General features: G+C 40.8%; 1 protein-coding gene across 2 annotated transcripts in view; it reads left to right on the plus strand.

Annotated features, from left to right (window-relative positions):
- Positions 1–15735, plus strand: part of PDZD4 (PDZ domain containing 4) — a 194599-nt gene extending 178864 nt beyond the window's left edge. The window contains exons 2-8 of one of the 2 annotated variants that reach the window (XM_069748433.1): positions 6479–6741; positions 7259–7349; positions 8952–9050; positions 9325–9387; positions 12206–12307; positions 12925–13035; positions 13615–15735. In XM_069748433.1, coding sequence (XP_069604534.1) covers positions 6479–6741; positions 7259–7349; positions 8952–9050; positions 9325–9387; positions 12206–12307; positions 12925–13035; positions 13615–15231 — 2346 coding nt within the window. In that variant the 3' untranslated portion in view covers positions 15232–15735. The remainder of the gene's footprint in view (positions 1–6478; positions 6742–7258; positions 7350–8951; positions 9051–9324; positions 9388–12205; positions 12308–12924; positions 13036–13614) is intronic. The other variant, XM_069748434.1, reaches the window with a different exon arrangement.
- Positions 15736–20046: the final 4311 nt, after the last annotated feature.

Genomic DNA, 20046 nt, shown 5'->3' on the forward strand with positions numbered 1-20046 from the left:
ATCACCCAGAAGACTTAGCAGCCTCGCGAGACCACTAAGTCATCTGGGTAATTTCGCAATGCATCCTAGCAATGGAAGATGGCGGCAGCCGCGAGCGGCTCGGCGGACAACGGAGGGTGAGTATAGCAGGCTCTTTGTTGACCAAAGGTAAACGTTTTACAGCCGGTCACAGCCGCTGGCTCATGCTGTCATGTGACAGCGTGGGAACTGCAGCTATCTGACCGGCGGTAATGATTTTACCACTAGTCACAGCCTGTTTTTTCCATGCTGTCATGCAGATGAGAGTGTGGTAAACAAGGGATGTTTGGGCCCCCCATTCATCAGAATGGAGTCTGGGTTTGGCTACCTGAACCGAACTTTTTTTTAGATGTTCAGCCAAACCCGCCGAACCTGAACATCCACAGGTTCGCCCATCACTACATATAAAGCATGGGTCATGGGATACATAGCGGTACATAAAGTTAGTCATGTCTGCCAGACTCCCAAGAGTCAAGAATTCCCTGTCCCCACAAGGAGAAGGACTCTATATCTCATCCTCCTCCTCTCTGAATAGACAATTTGCATAATTAGCATATTTCCCAGAGGATCATTGCGGCTTTAAGTCTCCTCATTTCGGCATGCTTAACATGTCAATCTCTGCAAGGAAAAAAGATACTTCTTTTTTATCCACCTAACATTTGAGTATTGTTCCTGGCCAAAAAGTTTGAAAAATGTAGCAAAACACAGACAGACGGAGAATTTAGAATAATTGCAACACAGTCAACCGATGATCAGCCCAAAAATGATTTCTACATTAATTCCATCTTTTTTTAAATTAAAGAAAAAAGGTCCTCCCAAAGTTGGGTGAGGGCCGCCTAATTGCCCTTACAAATTTATGGTAGAAGGCTGCCTGAGGGCCCTCTCATATTGATGGTAGAGTACCACCTGAGGGACTTCCCAAATGTATGAGTGAGGGCCGACCCTTGGCCCCCAAAAATGTATGAGTGTATTTATGAGTTTATTTAATGGTTTGTTAATTGTGTTATTATTGTATTCTGTTACATCAATCTTTTGTAACTTGCAATTGTAAATATAATTCAGACTTCATCAAATATATAAATGTTCTCTTATGGAAGGAAAAGAGGATATAATGGCAAAGAAAAGAAGGCGGTTCTTCTCTTTGCCATGCTTTCCCCTTTTCCTTCCATAATAAAGTTCTCCTACCACTCCCCTTACCTTCCTTTTACCTGTTATTTTAGTATTAGCGCTTTACATTTTATTACATTTAACTCTACTTGATTTTTCCATTGCTGTTTAAAATTTACAAACAAATAAAAATTATTGAAACAGTAAAATACTAAACCATGAACCGTATACCCTTTTTGGAGTCGGAAGTGGTGCATGGGAATACACCATAAAAAAATTTAAAAAAAACACGAAAATTTGATTTGGCTGCAGTCAAAAGATGGGATTGAGAAGGCTGGGCCTACCCAGGCCTTGCAACATTTACAGTACATAAGGGACAACCTGTCAGCATTTTCAGTTATTACAACCCCTGGCAAAAATTATGGAATCACCGGCCTTGGAGGATGTTCATTCAGTTGTTTAATTTTGTAGAAAAAAAAAGCAGATCACAGACATGGCACAAAACTAAAGTCATTTCAAATGGCAACTTTATGGCTTTAAGAGACAATAAAAGAAATCAAGAATAAAAAATGTGGTAGTCAGTAATGGTTACTTTTCTTAACCAAGCGTAGGGGAAAAATTATGGAATCACTTCATCAATCTGGCTCCAACTTACTCTGATTGCTGTTGCCAGATCAGCTTTGCAGGTTGGATTCTTGTCATGGACCATTTTCTTCAACTTCCACCAAAGATTTTCAATTGTATTGAGATCCGGACTATTTGCAGGCCATGACATTGACCTTATGTGTCTTTTTTCAAGGAATGTTTGCACAGTTTTTGCTCTATGGCAGGACGCATTATCATCTTGAAAAATGATTTCATCATCCCTAAACATCCTTTCAATTGATGGGATAAGAAAAGTGTCCAAACTATCAACATAAACTTGTGCATTTATTGAAGATGTGATGACAGCCATCTCCCCAGTGCCTTTACCTGACATGTAGCCCCATATCATCAATGACTGTGGAAATTTGCATGTTCTCTTCAGGCAGTCATCTTTATAAATCTCATTGGAACGGCACCAAACAAAAGTTCCAGCATCATCACCTTGCCCAATGCAGATTCACGATTCATCACTGAATCTGACTTTCATCCAGTCATCCACAGTCCACGATTGCTTTTCCTTAGCCCATTGTAACCTTGTTTTTTTTCTGTTTAGGTGTTAATGATGGCTTTCATTCAGCTTTTCTGTATGTAAATCCCATTTCCTTTAGGCGGTTTCTTACAGTTCAGTCACAGACGTTGACTCCAGTTTCCTCCCATTTATTCCTCATTTGTTTTGTTGTGCATTTCCTGTTTTGAAGACATATTGCTTTAATTTTCCAGTCTTGAAGCTTTGATGTCTTCCTTGGTCAACCAGTATGTTTGCCTTTAACAACCTTCCCATGTTGTTTGTATTTGGTCCAGATTTTAGACAAAGCTGACTGTGAACAACCAACATCTTTTGCAACATTGCGTGATGATTTACCCTCTTTTAAGTGTTTGATAATCCTCTCCTTTGGAAAAAAAATACGATATATCCAGCAGGAAATTCAATTAAAAATTCTTGTTTATTTCTTCATATTAAAATATAGATCAACCTATTTGGACCCGACCTCACTTCCTTACTGACCAAAATCCCGCAATGTCTGTCTGCTATTTCATCCTTCTTTTCTGCTCGTTTTCTAAAACTGAACATGGACAAAACAGAATTCATCATCTTTCCCCCACCTCACTCTACCCCTCCACCCGACCTATCCATCAATGTGAATGGCTGCTCACTTTCCCCGGTCCCGCACGCTTGGTGCCTCGGGGTGATCCTTGACGCTACCCTGTCTTTCAATCCACATATCCAAGCCCTTGCCTCCTCTTGCCGATTCCAACTCAAAAACATTTCCCGGATCCGTACATTCCTTGACTATGAAACCACAAAAACACTAGTACATGCCCTCATCATCTCCCGCCTCGACTACTGCAACCTCCTACTCTCTGGCCTCCCCTCTAGCACTCTGGCACCACTCCAATCCATCCTAAACTCTGCTGCCCGACTAATCTACCCGTCTCCCCGTTATTCCCCAGCCTCTCCTCTCTGCCAGGCCCTTCACTGGCTTCCTATTGCTCAGAGGCTACAGTTCAAAACACTAACAATGACATACAAAGCCATTCACAATCTGACTCCTCCATACATCTGTGACATGGTCTCCCGGTACCTACATACACGCAACGTTTGTTTTACTCATGTTTATTGTACTTTTCTATATTTGCCCCATTCACATGTAAATCGCCATGGAATAAATGGTGCTATAAAAATGAATAATAATAATAATAATAATAGATAATGGTAAACCACTCAAAAAGTATTACACAGCAACACGCATAAAAAGTTCATGGAGTGGCAGCGTTATTCCGACGCGTTTAGACTTGCTGTCTTAATCATGATGTCTCTCCTTTGTTTCAATTGAAATCTCTCATGTTGGAGCCATGATTCATGTCAGTCCACTTGGTGCAACAGCTCTCCAAGGTGTGACCACTTCTTTTTTAGATGCAGAATAAAAAGCCGATCTAATTTGATGCAGGTGTTAGTTTTGGGTATGAAAATTTAGAGGGTGATTCCATAATTTTTCCCCACATAATTGAGGGATTCCATAAGTTTTTCCCTCTGCTTGTTCTAACATAGTAAACATTACTGATTACCACATTTTTTGTTTTTGATTTCTTTTAGTGTTTATTAAAGCCAGAAAGTTGCCCTTTGAAACGACTTTAGTTTTGTGCCATGTCTGTGATCTGCCTTTTTTCTACAAAATTAAACAACTGAATGAACATCCCCCAAGCCGGTGATTCCTTCATTTTTGCCAGAGGTTGTAGTTTTAGTTATTCCCCGCACGACACTAAAATCCCGTTTTGACAAAACACTAGGGGGAATGCAGCCCAGCACCTACAGAATGTAAATTTATGGGCCAGCCAACGTTCAGTGGGGGCGCCATTGCATAATTTTTAGAGTGCCAACCCCCGCAGTCAGGCAGGGACAAATCAGGGTCAGGTTTAGGCTACTCTTACTGTTTAGGGTCCTTTGGTTATATCTCCCCTGCTTTGTCCATCCTTGTGTATAGGGATGCAATCATAAAGGAAATGTAGCGTCCTCAAATGTCCTCAAGCACTTGTCCACATGTCCATTGTTAAGTGGACATTCACAGTAAGTGCATTGGTCAGGGTACGGGTGTTGTTATGAGACACATTCTGGTATAAGGCAGGGACGGAACACCACAAAAAATAGTGATGGATGGGGACCGAGTACCGATGGACATATACCATCATGAGGTTGTGGAAACCCAAAGAGTCCACAAGCCTAAATAGCAAGATTTCCAGGGCAAGCAGTATGTAAATATGCCCTTTTAGTGTTTGGGCCTGTGGCTGGGTATTTTCTTTGCGTTTCAAGGCCAGGGCTAGGGACAGCTAAATTCTAGAGTGGGACAAAAAATATCAGACAACGTTGCTGATGGTGCTTGCAAATGTGCAATGACAGGTTCAGGGAGGGAGGTATCCGTGGCTGCATCCCTGGACAGGGGACTGGCAAGCAAGTAAAAACCTGTGTACTTTCTTCCTCCATCTCCATCTGGTCCACACGTAAACCTTCCTCTTTTTTTGTGAGCAGGGAGTGTTTGAGTAGACACAGAAGTGGGGTTTCACTAGTTATGGTGACATTGCCGCACAGCATCTTAGTTGATTCCTCAGAGATGTCATTCATCAATGGCCACTCATCACTTGTTATGTGTGGAGGCTGAGCGGAATACTGATGGGCAAATTGGAGCTGGTATTCAACTACTGTCCACTGCTGCTCGCAAAGCCTTGCCAAGTACATATTTAATGTTGAGATCCAGCATTTCGGCAGGTCACAAACCAGTTGGCAAACTTGCACTTTCAAGCACTGCTGCAGCACTTCCAGACAAGGGGCAGCTGTAGCTGACTTGCATAAATGGGCGCAAATAGTTGGCACCCCAGCCTATGATGGACCTTTACAAATTGAGTGAGTGCCACATGATGAATCTGTGGATATGGTGGGGGAAAAGGCCTAAAATCCCCTCATCCATAATCCCTTTTTGAATTGGGAAGTGGAGATGAACACCTAACTCTTGAGGGATCCTGATTCGTCTGGGTGTTCGTGGAACAGTTCTCCGCCTTCTGCCTCTAGACACCCCACTGCCTCTGAAGGCCCTCTAAAAATTGAGTGAAGGCCTCATGATAACTCTGTGGTTGTGGTGGAGGAGTAGAAGGACAAAAAAAACATGAACTGTAAACCATTTTTTAGGTCGGAATGGGTGCATGGGAATAGAAATACACCAGCAAAAAAAGGAATACTTAAACCTTGGCAAGGCAAGTTGCCGTGTGTGGTTGATCTGAGGAACAGTTGCCCACCATCTCCCTCTAGTGACCCCACTTCCTCTGATGGCCCTATAAAAATTATTAAGTATAGGATGGATGACACCACAGCTACAGAGGCAAACGTCTGATAGCCCAGCTTGACTACCCAGCTCTACTGTGAAGATTTTGAGAGTTGGCTGGAGGACATCATCTCTGAAAATAGGGTCCCACAGCTGCACCTTAACAGTTTGAGCAGCTCTTTGAAGACCACAGGGTGGGTGTTTAGCCCCTTACTTTGTCACTGAGGATGACTTCATTCTCCAGGGATTACCGAAGAGTGGTTCTTGTGGTAGGATGTAGGTGTTGACAGCTGACGTAATCCTAATAGGCAGATAAGAATTAATGTATGTGTGTTTGCTCTACTAAAGATGGAATGAATGCTTATTCTATGGGGTGGAGGAGGTGGGTTATATTTTTTCTCTTTTTTTAGTTTACCTTATATACAAGTCATTTTACAGGAAAGAATATTTCTTAACATTTTTTCCTGCAAATCCATTTTATCTTCGGTTTTGTATATTTTATTGTCAGTATGTAAAAGTGGCGTAATACTCTGACAACATTGTTCCCGGAAGCAACCTGTGAGTCAAAAATACATCCAGACAGCTTCCTAATGCTTTCCCCATTCTATTTGAGAACTTGTTCTATCCATTTCAGCAATTTTACTGCCCCCACAGACCTCCTTAGAGGGGCCCCCAGAAAATGCTCGGTTTCCTGTTGATTTCAATTATACTCTAGACGAGCACCCAAGCAATCCAATTTGCCCAACTCGAGTAACGAGCACCCAAGTATTTTAGTGTTCGCTCATCAATGATGAAAATCTAACTCAACAACAAACTTTAGTTTGTAAGTGTTAGAAACTCTTGAGGAAGACTCACAGAAAAGTTGACATGATGTTTCTATTTCTGTTTTTCTACAGGTGAATGGTAAAGAACTTTCGAGACTCTCCCAGGAACAGACATTTGATACCTTACGAGCCAGTAAAGATCCTCTACTGATTCAAGTGCTGAGACGCAGTCCCCGTATGAAGGGAGCGGCATTGACAGCTTCTCCCCATGACCTGCAGTTTGTGGACAGTGGAACCCAAACAGATATCACCTTTGAGCACATCATGACAATGGGCAAAGCTCGACCTCCAAGCCCTGCCATGGTTGTTCTAGAACCGTATGTACTATCAGAGCTGTGAGTAGAGGCTGCTAACATGTCTGTTTGTCTGTAGTGACTTAACACATCACCGATGCAATGTCAGCAGTCTATGGGTTATCTAAGATGGCAGTAGTTCTATATCAATATGAAATTAAATGGTTATCACTTGGAGTTTCCAACAATTAGCTCCAATACTCACCTCAGTGATCAGTTAGTTCCCCAAGAAGATAACTAGCAAGATGTCAATTTACGTATACCACCTTTGCAGGGGAAATGAAATATTGCAGAGTTTCTAATGAAGCCAATAGACTGTCAGTGTAATGCAAAGATATTTTAGTGCTCCTAAGAAGCACTATTTGTAGCGCCACTGTCTAGATGATAGGTCTGAACGAGGAACCATAAGTTTGACAGACATACAGAATCCTAATGGGTGACAAAATGCCTATGGCAAACGATCTGGTGTCAGTGAGCAAATGATAATAGTTGAAATGTAATAAATATGTATATTGTTATAGACTAGAGTTTACTGTGTCGATTTTTCTCTATTTTACAGGCCACCAATTGGAAACGAGTTCTATGAGCAGTCTGAGTTCATGGATGGAGTACAACCTGAGGGAGAGCGCACTGATGAGCTGGAGTATGAAGTGAGTTTCCCTGTGGTGCTTTACATCCATTATATATATTGATACCATTAGAACAACATGATAGTCTATGGATTGGTCGAATCTTCCAGAGCTAGAGTCATCAATCTGGGGATTCCAAGTAAAGGTTCCTCCTTTATGATATGATGGATATAGGGTTTTATGATGAGACCGCTGCTTCCATCTAGTCTGTACTTTGGCCTTTGAACATATCTCTAAATTTGACTATGCATAAACATTTTTGCTTTCTTTTATCTTTTTATTAAGGAATTATGATAGAGGTAAATAAGATTGACTTAACTCTGCGCAGTGACACAGATTTCGGTAGACCTCGAGCATTAGTTTGGATCTTGTCTATACATTGGTACTGGTGCATCATCACTTCTTTCAACATGAATTCCATAGCTAACACTTTCCGCTGCTCCGATTAGACCACCATATGTTCTTCTTGGTTCTTTGTGGTCTTCTCTTCTTTTTCCTGAACCATCAGCATGTTAGTGAGCTCATGTTTTTCTACCATGATTTAAAGAGTATGTAATATCAATCCACCTTCCCCCCCAGGAAAGAAAAGTCACATCAACCATACATTTCCCCACAATGGTCATCCATGTAATACATTGGACAGCTGGAGTGGACCAGAATAGTAGCTCTATAAGTCATTCTGTTCTGAGACCTCCCCATGTATATATAAAAAAAAAATGCGTTAAACCGCACCTTACACCCATACGGCCTTAATAGGCTTAGTGGCGCACGTCACTGTCAGGGGGTCAGCCCAGCTACAAAGTCCAATCCATAACAAAGAAGAAGACAGCGCCACACCGGTCAGTGAAAAATGACTTACAGATTTAATCTGCCATCTGCGGCGACGTTTCGGTACAATGACCTTTATCAAAGCTTGATAAAGGTCATTGTACCGAAACGTCGCCGCAGATGGCAGATTAAATCTGTAAGTCATTTTTCACTGACCGGTGTGGCGCTGTCTTCTCCCCATGTATATGTCATAATATGTGGTCTTCAGTTTAATCTCCTTAATGGATAAACTCCATTTAATTATGTCTATGTTCCTTTAAAACGTGACTATTTTTATTGTCTTCTGTACTCAGGTTGACTATGATCATTGCTTTTTATGACCCACCTTAGCCCAATAATCCAATAATTGGATACCAATATTAGGATTTACTTTGGCCATTTACTAGAGATTTTAGCAGGTTGATTTAACCCATAATCTGCCATCAGTTACTGCTTTTTTTGTGATATGAAAGATTAACAGATGCCAACTTGGACAGATATTGATGGAAGAGATGATCTGCTGCTTTGGATTTTTTGGCCTTTGTCATGAGCCGTCGTTGGCATTCTTATAAATTCATCCATGACCTAAGATGTGCTCCACTGGACGTGATCACATATGGGGTGAAATGAGTTTGCAAATATTTATATCATTATCAGTGCAAAGTATTCAAACTGCCAAAAGTTGGTGGAAACCTTGATAGACCAACCATAAATGCAAGTCCTTCAAAAAGTGACCATCTAAGATCTCTAGTGTAGGGTCACCATTGTATCCAAATGACTCAATTAAGTTCCTGGTCATCTTTTTATCTCCACCAGGAGGTAGAGCTGTGTAAAATAAACCATCAAGAGAAGCTCGGCCTAACGGTTTGTTATCGCACTGATGATGAGGAAGACTTGGGGATATATGTCGGAGAGGTAGGAAACTGTGAAACCTCCTCAAGCTGCTCTTACCACATTTACTCTATTGAGTTAATTCCTTTCATCTCAGCCTTTTAGTATTTTACTCTTCCAAGCTTGCTAAGAGTTTCATCTGTCACTAGACTTTTATCTCTGCAGGTTGTGGGAGTCTTAAGAACAAGTACATGATTTGTAGAAGTCAATATGAACCGCATTTATGCAGCTATAGAAACAACGAGATTATATATCTCATCTTAATGTTTTTTTTTCCTCTTTCTCTTCTCTTTTAAAGGTGAATCCAAACAGCATTGCGGCAAGAGATGGGAGGTTACGGGAAGGAGACAGAATTCTTCAGGTAATGGCGACACAGACCATATACAACATCAACCATTGCATTACTTTCCAGAGTTTAAAAGATGACCAGGAGTAATAGTAAAGAAAATGTCTCCAAATTAAGATGTGTGACTGCAATATGTGATTACAATCCAAAATACATATGTATACTGACCTTTAGGTCAAGAGTCAAATTAGGGGATGAGGTTGTGGTGTCACAAAACATCTTTTTAGTTCTTTTCACTACATGACTGACTCCTAGTGCTAAAACTTGGGCTAACAATGTCATGACTGTCCAGAAACCTGGTAGTAGACCCACTGGGTTGACTATAAGTTCTTAGTTATTCGCCTTTAAAACACGAGGCTATAGTTTCTCGAAGGGAATGCTCAAGTTGCTCCACCAGAGTTGTTTTCTATGGCATCATCTGACCAGCATGGAGATTTATAGATTTTTAGAATGGTACCAGAGATGATAGGCAGAAGAGTAGATATACAAATCTGAGGTTGATGGAGAACTTGCATTATGAGAATCAGGAATGGATGAGCATGGTGCACACCCAGCATTTTTGAGGGAGGATCTAAATTGATCCTTCACGTTTGACTCAGTGATTTCCAAATTAATCTACAGGGCGTTGCCGGCAACTGAAAATGACCAGACGGAGACGTGTGTCTCTGTTTGGGGGGATCAAGCAGATCTCTGCCCCCTTTTATTGTGCATAACCTTCTATAATCATAGAAATTACACTTCAACCAATCAGCATAAGAACATGCTCACGGTTCTTAACTTATAAGAATACAGAAAAAACGTAACCCATGAGGATACAGAAAAACCAGAAACTACAGATATGGTCGTGTCTTCTTGGCATAGAAAAAGCATACCAACAGGTGTCTCAGAGTCTTATGTAGCGATACACCCCCGAGTCCCTTCGCTTAAGTCAGAACACTAAAGGTCTTTATACCAATTATGAACCATAGCCTAATTAAGTAACAAAATTTTATATTCATGAGAAACAAGACAGAGTTAGAAGCCAAAAAAATGAAGCCTTTAGTTTTGATCTAAGTTTAACCCTTCACAGCATCACATTATCGATGGTAAGCTCCACATCTTTGTTTTTTAACCCCTTTCTGTCATTGGACGTACTATTCCGTCCAAGTGGGGTGGGCCCTATTTCCCAAGGATGGAATAGTACGTCCAGTGCGATCGGCCGCGCTCATTGGGGGAGCGCGGCCCGGTGTCAGCTGCCTATCGCAGCTGACATCCGGCGCTATGTGCCAGGAGCGGTCACGGAATGCCCCCGGCACATTAACCCCTGGCACACCGCGATCAAACATGATCGCGGTGTGGCGGCGGTATAGGGAAGCGTCGCACAGGGAGGGGGCTCCCTGCAGGCTTCCCTGAGACCCCCGCAGCAACGCGATGTGATCGCGTTGCTGCGAGGGTCTCTTACCTCCTTCCTCGCTGCAGACCCCGGATCCAAGATGGCCACGGCATCCGGGTCCTGCAGGGAGGGAGGTGGCTTACCAAGTGCCTGCTCAGAGCAGGCGCTTGGTAAGCCTGCAGTGCTCTAAGTCAGATTGCTGATCTGACAGAGTGCTGTGCAAACTGTCAGATCAGCGATCTGTGATGTCCCCCCCGGGACAAAATAAAAAAGTTAAAAAAAAAAATTTCCACGTGTAAAAAAATAATAAAATCCTAAATAATGAAAAAAATATATATTATTCCCATAAATACATTTCTTTATCTAAATAAAAAACAAACAATAAAAGTACATATATTTAGTATCGCCGCGTCCGTAATGAACCAACCTATAAAACTGTCCCACTAGTTAACCCCTTCAGTAAACACCGTAAGAAAAAAAAAAAAAACTAGGCAAAAAACAACGCTTTATTATCATACCACCGAACAAAAAGTGGAATAACACGCGATCAAAAAGACAGATATAAATAACCATGGTACTGCTGAAAACGTCATCTTGTCCCGCAAAAAACGAGCCACCATACAGCATCATCAGCAAAAAAATAAAAAAGTTATAGTCCTCAGAATAAAGCGATGCAAAAATAATTATTTTTTCTATAAAATAGTTTTTATCGTATAAAAGCGCCAAAACATAAAAAATGATATAAATGAGGTATCGCTGTAATCGTACTGACCCGAAGAATAAAACTGCTTTATCCATTTTACCAAATGCGGAACGGTATAAACGCCTCCCCCAAAAGAAATTCATGAAAAGCTGTTTTTTGGTCATTCTGCCTCACAAAAATCGGAATAAAAAGCAATCAAAAAATGTCATGTGCCGAATATGTTACCAATAAAAACGTTAACTCGTCCCGCAAAAAACAAGACCTCACATGACTCTGTGGACTCAAATATGGAAAAATTATAGCTCTCAAAATGGGGTAACGCAAAAAATATTTTTTGCAATAAAAAGCGTCTTTCAGTGTGTGACGGCTGCCAATCATAAAAATCCGCTAAAAAACTCGCTATAAAAGTAAATCAAACCCCCCTTCTGGTCTAACTGCTACTCCCAATTCCTGTAACAGAGCTCAACCACCAAGCATAAAAAACTAAGGAAGCCATTCAAAAAAATCAAAAGCAGCTACTTCATTAAAGTGGTGCATCTATTTCAGACGTGTATGGCAAATCTGCACACTCACCATCGTATTTGGTCACTCCTGGCATCCAATTGAAGGTTAGGGTCCCTTGTCATCAATATAGTTATTGGACCATAACTGTGTCAAATAGAAAACCTCCTTCTAGTATTTAAAAAAACATTAAGATTTTAACATAAAATGACTGACAATGTGAATTAAATTTCACATATTGCATTCTTTCCCCACAGATTAATGGTATGGATGTGCAAAACAGGGAAGAAGCAGTTGCAATTCTAACACAAGAGGAAAGCACAAATATTTCCTTGCTTGTTGCCCGTCCAGAGACAGAGGTAAGATCGTTCCTTCCATTTTCTATCAGTTCCTAAGGCTCTGTGTTATTTGGAAAATAGAAGTCACCCCACAGTCCTTGGTAACTTCCAAGAAAACTCTTTGCTTATTGGATTCTTCTTACATATGAGCCAAGATCTTCTATTGTCTTGAGTCATTTGGATCCTCCAACAATAGATAGCCCAAGGTTGTACCCAGGTCAAACTGGTCAAGTTGTTACACAAGAATGCAATTCAAGGTCCAGTGGAAGACCATCTCATTTGGAGTTGATTTAGCAATTATTGATTTGTCACCAGGAAATGTTTCTTACAGATGCTAGCCAATTGATCGGCCGAACCACCATTCGCCCACAAGCCATCTGCTGTGTATGGTGGGCTGTACACTGGACACAGCTGATGCTATGGACAAACAGTGTCTAAGAAATAACTTGAGTTCATCAGCTCCATCCAGAAGGATTGTATTGTAAAATTATGATAAAATATTATTGCTCTCCCATACTGCCCCCTAATATTACTACTTGTGATGGTATCATCACAGGGCAAAGGATGTGTATGGAAAACATTGATTACTGAGATTCAAGGGAAGATAAGTCTCCATTTTTCTCCTCTGGTTCTTTCAGATGGGCAGAAGATGGAAAGATAGTGACAGGGAGGACTTCTTGGATGATTTGGTATCTGAAAATGAAGAGGAACTACAAGCACAAAGGCTAAATTCTCCTCCTCAGCAACAGGTACAGATGTACAACATTGTGGAATCAACTCTGAAATCATTAAAAAGTAAAAATATTTTGAATCGGCATAAATGGAAGCAGAAGCCTCCTGACTGTACGCGATGGAGGATGTTGGGGGATGAACGAAAAGGACTGCTGGATTTCCTTTTGGTTTTTTTGGGGGAGATAAGCCACTACCAGAAAATCCATGCAGGGACATACTCCCTTCTTTCTAATGAGAACACATGCATGCTCGGCCCAGCTGACTGTGCTTGTGTATGGGATTGGGGGCTTGATGAAGATAATTGTTGGCTGAGGTACCATTCAGTTGACAGATGTTTATGGCCAGCCGTAACTAGTGTGTCATCGGTTAGCCAAAACTATGATTTGCTTAATTTCATCTTTTTCATGTTTGAAATAGCCTATTTTCATGCATATGGACACATTAAAGGCTTGTCTGGTGTAAAAATAAACAAAAAACATATATTTTGGTGCAAACTTGGTGCCCGACCTAAGGAAATTAAAATCAAAACATCTCTTTAAATATTTCATATTTGTTTTATTGTCTCTGTACTATGATGGGTTTTCTTTTTATTTTAGGTTGAGAATGAAGAAGCCGAAGGTAGCCCTAAGTCTCCTCGACCTTTTCCACATCCAGCAGGTTTAAGCCGCAGTCAGGAACTGGACAGTGGTGTAGGAAGGACAGATGAAAGCACTCGTAATGATGAAAGTTCGGAGCATGATATTTTGGGTGACGACCAAACCAGCAGCGCAAATACACCAGGCAGTCAACGTCGTCTGCGCTTCCTACGGGTAGACGCACAGAATCCTCTTCAGTGCCGTGAATTTCACCATAGCTTGGACTCTTTGCTGGCAGCTGATGGATCAGCACCTTACAATGAGGTCCTTCCACCAGGTGCTGGATTAACCGATGAGGAGTATGAGAGGTATCGAGAACTGCTGGAAATTACTTGCCACATGGAGAATGGAAATGGTCCTGCTTTTCTTTATGCTTCACGACAGGGTGGTCTCGATGTGAATCGCAATGAAAGTGTTTTACGTGAGATGGCAGTACTGGAGGAAGAGTTGCGGCATCTGGAATTCAAGTTTCGTAATGTCCTAAGAGCCCAAAAGATGCAACAATTACGAGAACGGTGCATGAAAGCCTGGCTATTGGAGGAAGAGGAGAGTCTTTATGAGTTTGTGGGTGGGGGAAGTGGGAACATTGATGGTTGCACAAAGCTTCCAGATATCACAGAACTCCCAGAAAGGTCAGATAAGGACAGTACCAGTGCATATAACACTGGAGAGAGTTGCCGGAGCACTCCACTAATGATGGAACCGCCATTACCACTAGACAGTCCCTTGCGGAGGATTAATGATCCTACTGGTGCATTTTCCCAAGCAGCAGAAGGAATATCACCTAATGCTAACATGAACAGAGGACATGGCAAGAAAGTGCCTCCATATCCTGGCAATCCTGAGCCAGTGCCACCAAAATTTCGATCCTTGTGTCGGGAAGGGAGGCATACAACAGAGGAAAGGTTAAGAAGAGCAACAAAACAAGGGAGCGAGTTAGATAGGGGAAGTCGTGAAAACAGCCCATATCTCAGCAGACGCCAACGCTCCCAAAGCGGAGAACGTTACCGAAGCTGCCTCCAGTTGGCCCAACAAAGAAGTCTTGATGAACTAGATGTGGACCCTACATGCACAAAAACTATGGGGGCTTCTCAAGGCAATCACTCCCATATAGAGCCGAGAATGGAATGGAAAGTAAAAGTAAGAAGTGACGGTACCCGATATGTGGCTAAACGTCCTGTCAGAGATCGCCTCCTGAAAGCAAGAGCCATGAAGATTAAAGAAGAGCGTAGCGGGATGACCACTGATGACGATGCTGTAAGCGAGATGAAGATGGGGCGTTACTGGAGTAAGGAAGACAGGAAAAGACATCTCATGAGAGCTCGGGAACAAAGGAAGAGAAGGGAATTCATGATGCAGAGCAGGTTGGACTGCCTGAGAGAGCAGCAACAGCAGCAGGGTGCAGATGGCAAAGGCGAGATGAGCATCATTGCCCTCAGCCACCGCAAAACTATGAAGAAGCGTAATAAGAAGATCTTGGATAACTGGATCACCATCCAAGAAATGCTGGCTCACGGGACACGCTCTGCTGATGGAAAACGGGTTTACAATCCCTTGCTCTCCGTTACCACAGTCTGAGGAGCATCCAAAACGCCAAGCAATCCTTGCCAAATCAGAACCTCTCTACTTTCTTGTCTGTGTGTCACACCAACCATTCTTGGAGACTCTCTTACTCTTTATGTTTTCACTCAGTTCCATTTTCTTAGATCTTTCTTTTTTTTTTCTTTCCTCAGTCTTTTGGGGGATATCTAAGAGGTACTTAAAACACAGGGTTAACTTTCAAACCAGCTCTTGCTTGTAGATTTCACAACTTCAAAGACATTTTTAAAGTTTCTCGATTCTGGACTGGTCCAGCAGTGTAGAAAAAAAAATACAAACAAAAAAAACAAAAACGTAAAAGCAACTAGGTGGATAAGTCAATCCATCATCTAGCTTGGAATGAAAAACAGAGCACAATTTACTTTTTAAAATCCAGTGGGTGAATGAATACCATGGCATTTGCCAAGGGTATTTCTTTCTAAAAGGTGTGGTCCTTTTACATGGCTTTGTTGAAAAATACGGTTACGGAACTGGTTAAATACGAAAAAAAAAAAAAGAAAAAAAAAAAGACTAAATGCTGCCCCCTGGTGGTGAAAGAGCACATAGCAACAGCGACAATGTTCAATTGATGATGAAGAACAATAATAATAGCGCAGGGATGAAGGTCGTTATGAGATTTGGATAAAGAATCTGCCTTTTATCTTGTGGACACAACTGCTCCTTACAAGGCGTTGTGCAGGCTCACGGTAGAGGATTTAACTTGTCTATTGTTTCTAATGTGATTGTGATTTCGGGATCTGATTTTAAAAACTGTTTCTGTTTCCACAATTCTGTTTGACATTGAATGTGCGAGCCTGAGAGGGAGGAAAGTGGCGAGTCTGGTACAAAAGGTGCATGACATGGAGGTATCTTTGCTGGAGCAGAAGGTCTTTCATTGTCTTTTTTTTTAATCTGGCAATTCCAAGATGGCTCTTAAAGATGAGACGCGACAATAAATGTGATCTTCATCTCACCGCCATCAGCTGTTGTCCTCTAGGTCACTCATTTCAAACGCACTACTGAGAAAATGCATGATGCTTTTAGACAGAAGAACCTCTTACACCAACAAATTAATGTTTGTTAAAAGGAAGCTATCACCAGAAATTGACCTGATTTTTATGTTGATTGTATTTTTTTTTTGGGGTGGGGCAATGTTTTTTTTTTCCATATCACAATCTGTGTTAAAAGATAAAAAAAATAGAAATCATGCAATTCTCACTTTGGCCACTGGGGCTTTTTTAGATTCTAACTTCCTGTTGTTTCAGGAAACAACACATGTACACAGCCACAAAGGTCATAGCCTTATACTACACTGTTTTTTTTCTATTGAAGTGTCTAATGAGTGTGTACAAACGTCATTGTGAAGAGAGGGGGAGCAGGATTAAGTATAAAGGATCATATCCGATTGAATTATCCATGTGAAATGACTAGGTTTTAGTGTCCTGAAACACGTAGGAAAAAAAAAATCATATATACATTTACGAGTAATGGTCATGTCACATTTTCATTGAATTGGAATAAAGTTGTCTATTGTAATTGGCGGGTCCTGTGTTATCAGATGCAGGGTTACAATAACACTGCTGATAAGGAGCCTGCGGAAAACCCTTTCTGAAAGGACGGGAAGTTTAAGTTTAGTGACAAGCACTGTTAAAATTGCAGGATTCATTTTTATTTTTTTTAAAGATCGTGATGTGAAAAAAAATGCGTCTAACAGAAAAAACATGATTTAAACAATAAGTCATTTTCAGATGATAGGTTTTCTTCAAAGGCAAATTTTACAAACCACTAGAACTATGAAAGCTGAGCAACCTAGAAAGTGGAGGAGTATATATATATATATATATATATATATATATATATATATATATATATATTTTATCGGTCCTACTAATCAGAAGAGGCAACAGGAATGCCACCATGGAGGAGGTTCTCAAAGCTCTGGTTCGGCAACTATGGACCCCCGATGGGGCCACTGGACCAGGGTCCTGCAATTCTTTTTGCTTAGCTCTTATGACTACCTGCTTCTAAGTATCATTAAAATTTGACCTAAGGAACACTAAGGGTCTGCTGGAGCCCCTACCAATCATGAGAACGGAGGTTTTGTGCCCATTCATAGTTTATGGGACGACGTTGTACTTGCCAGTCTCCATCATGGAAGGGCAACGCTCATGCGTGACCACTGCTTCATTAAAGCAGGACAACGAGACACAAGTTCTCCCGATTGGTGGAGGAATCCCCCCATCTTGTCAACAGGCCATAAGTTGTATTTGTGGGATAGCCCCTTCAACAAATGCAACAGATAAAAAAAAAATCCTAAACTATTCCTAAAGAGGAGATGTCATTAAAAAAAATTACTAAACCAATTGTTTCTCACTACTAATTAATTAATAATTTCACTCCCGAATTGAGAACAGGAAAAAGCCCAACAGGGTAGAGTCAGTTTTGTAGCCAACGCTTAATTTACTAGATGGGAAGAGCGGAAGAAGCAAGGGGCCGGTTACCTTCTGAGCAAATTTGTAGAGCAAAAAAAATCAACAGTTTGTCACTTTTCAAGCCAATCCAGTGGACAAAAAAAAGGTAAATTACAACATTAGCACAAAATTTCATAATACTACCCCTGATACACAAAAATATGCAAGTGAGGAAATGGAACCAAATTCATTTTGTTTCGATTTTCTGTTTATTGAATGAAATATCATCATTATATTACGTTTCCATATGGAAGAATATAAGCCCTACATTAATAAAATATCTTTCTTATGTACTGTACTTCGAATATTATAAGTGGATTTTTTGTGCTATAAACGTAGCCAAGTATCTTGAAATTTCCTGAAAGATGAATCCCTTAGCTTCCCACTTTGATGACCTGTCACTTCCCATAAATAAATATATATATATATACATATATATATATAAATGATTTTTATACCTGTTGTAAAAGCCACTGATCTCCTGAATCCGGGGATGGTCTATTTTTCTTTCTACTCCTCTCTGTTCCTGAGATATGGTCCCCTTATTTGTTGTATATAAACATAGTATTTTAAATTAACGGGGCATGGTCCTCAAGAAGAGGCCCATTAAGAAGAGTTAAGGACCACACCCTGTTGGCTAAAGAGACTAGATTTTTATACACGGAATAAAGGTCATATCTCAGGAACGGAGAGGAGTAAAAGCAAAAGAAAAACCATCACCGGATTCAGGAGAACTGCGGCATTTACAACAAGTTTTTAAAAATGATATATTTATTGGAGGTGTCAGGTCCTTGTTAAGTTTTCGCAAACCGTTGGACAACACAATCCTATGTAATAAAAAAAAAAAAACTTTTTTTAATGTATTAATTAGATTTAGACATATAAAGGGAGATTTGTTATAATTTTGATAACTGGACTGGAGTTGAATTTGAAATTAGTATAAAACATCCCTTTATATGGAGATATCTCATAGTCAGGATCCTCATTGATTAGGCAGAACTGCAAACCAAAAAGTATCTCTTACCCTGGAGGACCCACCATGCCCATCCTTTACACACACAGCCTCATTGATTTTAGTAGGTACCGTGCAATGCCTGATTTCTCCTGCGGTGGTGCTGTAGGGAAACTTAATAGCTATAAGGTGATTACAGCCGATCATTGGATTAGATCAATGTTGGGGGTTTCTCCAAAGCATGGGACATACATCAATAGGAATTATAACAAGATCAGTAATTACAATTAATTGACCTACTGCTGTTATTATTGTCATTAGAAGATATAAAATACATAAAAATGCTAATTTAAAAAATGAATGTAAATCCATCCCTACCATCCATAAAGAAAGGGACCAGGAATGAGGAGAAGGAGCTCTCACCCATAACGAGTGCTCCCACAAATGTCCTTCCTGTTCAGCATCCATCCTTCATTGCTGTGGTGCCTTCCAGGTCCACCTCTCAGGCTCATGAGTAGATGGGGACTGAAAGACTTGTGTTTGATTTCTCTTGTGGGTTGTCTATTTGACTTTCTTTCAATCTCCATTGTTACTGTGTCTCATTTTCTCTGCTACTGGGTCGAGAATCTTAATAAACCTTTAACTTTCTTATAGGAGGGAAATGGTGTTGGGTTGTCATTTATTCATTTCATTCGGCCAAAGACGGGCATTTCGCGACTTATCAAAAAGTTTTATATGGCTGGGGCAGCACGAGAGAAGTCTTGGAGACGGGAGTAGAAGGTTCAGATTACCGAGGGTGTTAGTCTTAGATCAGTGGCAAAATGAAGAGCATGTGCGGGTGGTAGACAGGGCTGTGGGAGGAGATGTGGGGCGATGCTGTAGAAAGATTAGGAAGGAGATGTAGGGCAGTGAAGCACTGTGGAGAGCACATATAGGGTGGTAAACAAGTGAGGGAGGATATGTAGGACAGCATAGCACTATCAATAATAAAATTATCCCCAGGTCCATCTCCGATGCTGTCTGGATGATTGTTTACCGGATGCTTCGGTGACATCATGTCAAGAGTGCTGCCGCCAATGACTGGGCTTAGCAGACGTCAGAGCCAAAAGGACCCCAAACATCTGCCCTCATATACAAATTAGTATAGGGCTAAAAAAAAAAAAATAAATCACAGAATATAGAATTAGTTTAGAATCCAACGATAAAACAAAATGTGGATGAAATGGTAACATCACATAGAATGCAGCGAGGACCACTGCCCAAAGCCGTACAAGACTATTATTATATCGTCATACTAAGTAAATTACTTTCTTGCTAATATATATGATAATATAGTAATGAGACTCATATCAGATACTCACATCTATTGCTGATGTATTATTTTTCCACTCG

The sequence above is a fragment of the Ranitomeya imitator genome, chromosome 2 (genome assembly GCF_032444005.1).
Source record: "Ranitomeya imitator isolate aRanImi1 chromosome 2, aRanImi1.pri, whole genome shotgun sequence".
Classification (NCBI taxonomy): domain Eukaryota; kingdom Metazoa; phylum Chordata; class Amphibia; order Anura; family Dendrobatidae; genus Ranitomeya; species Ranitomeya imitator.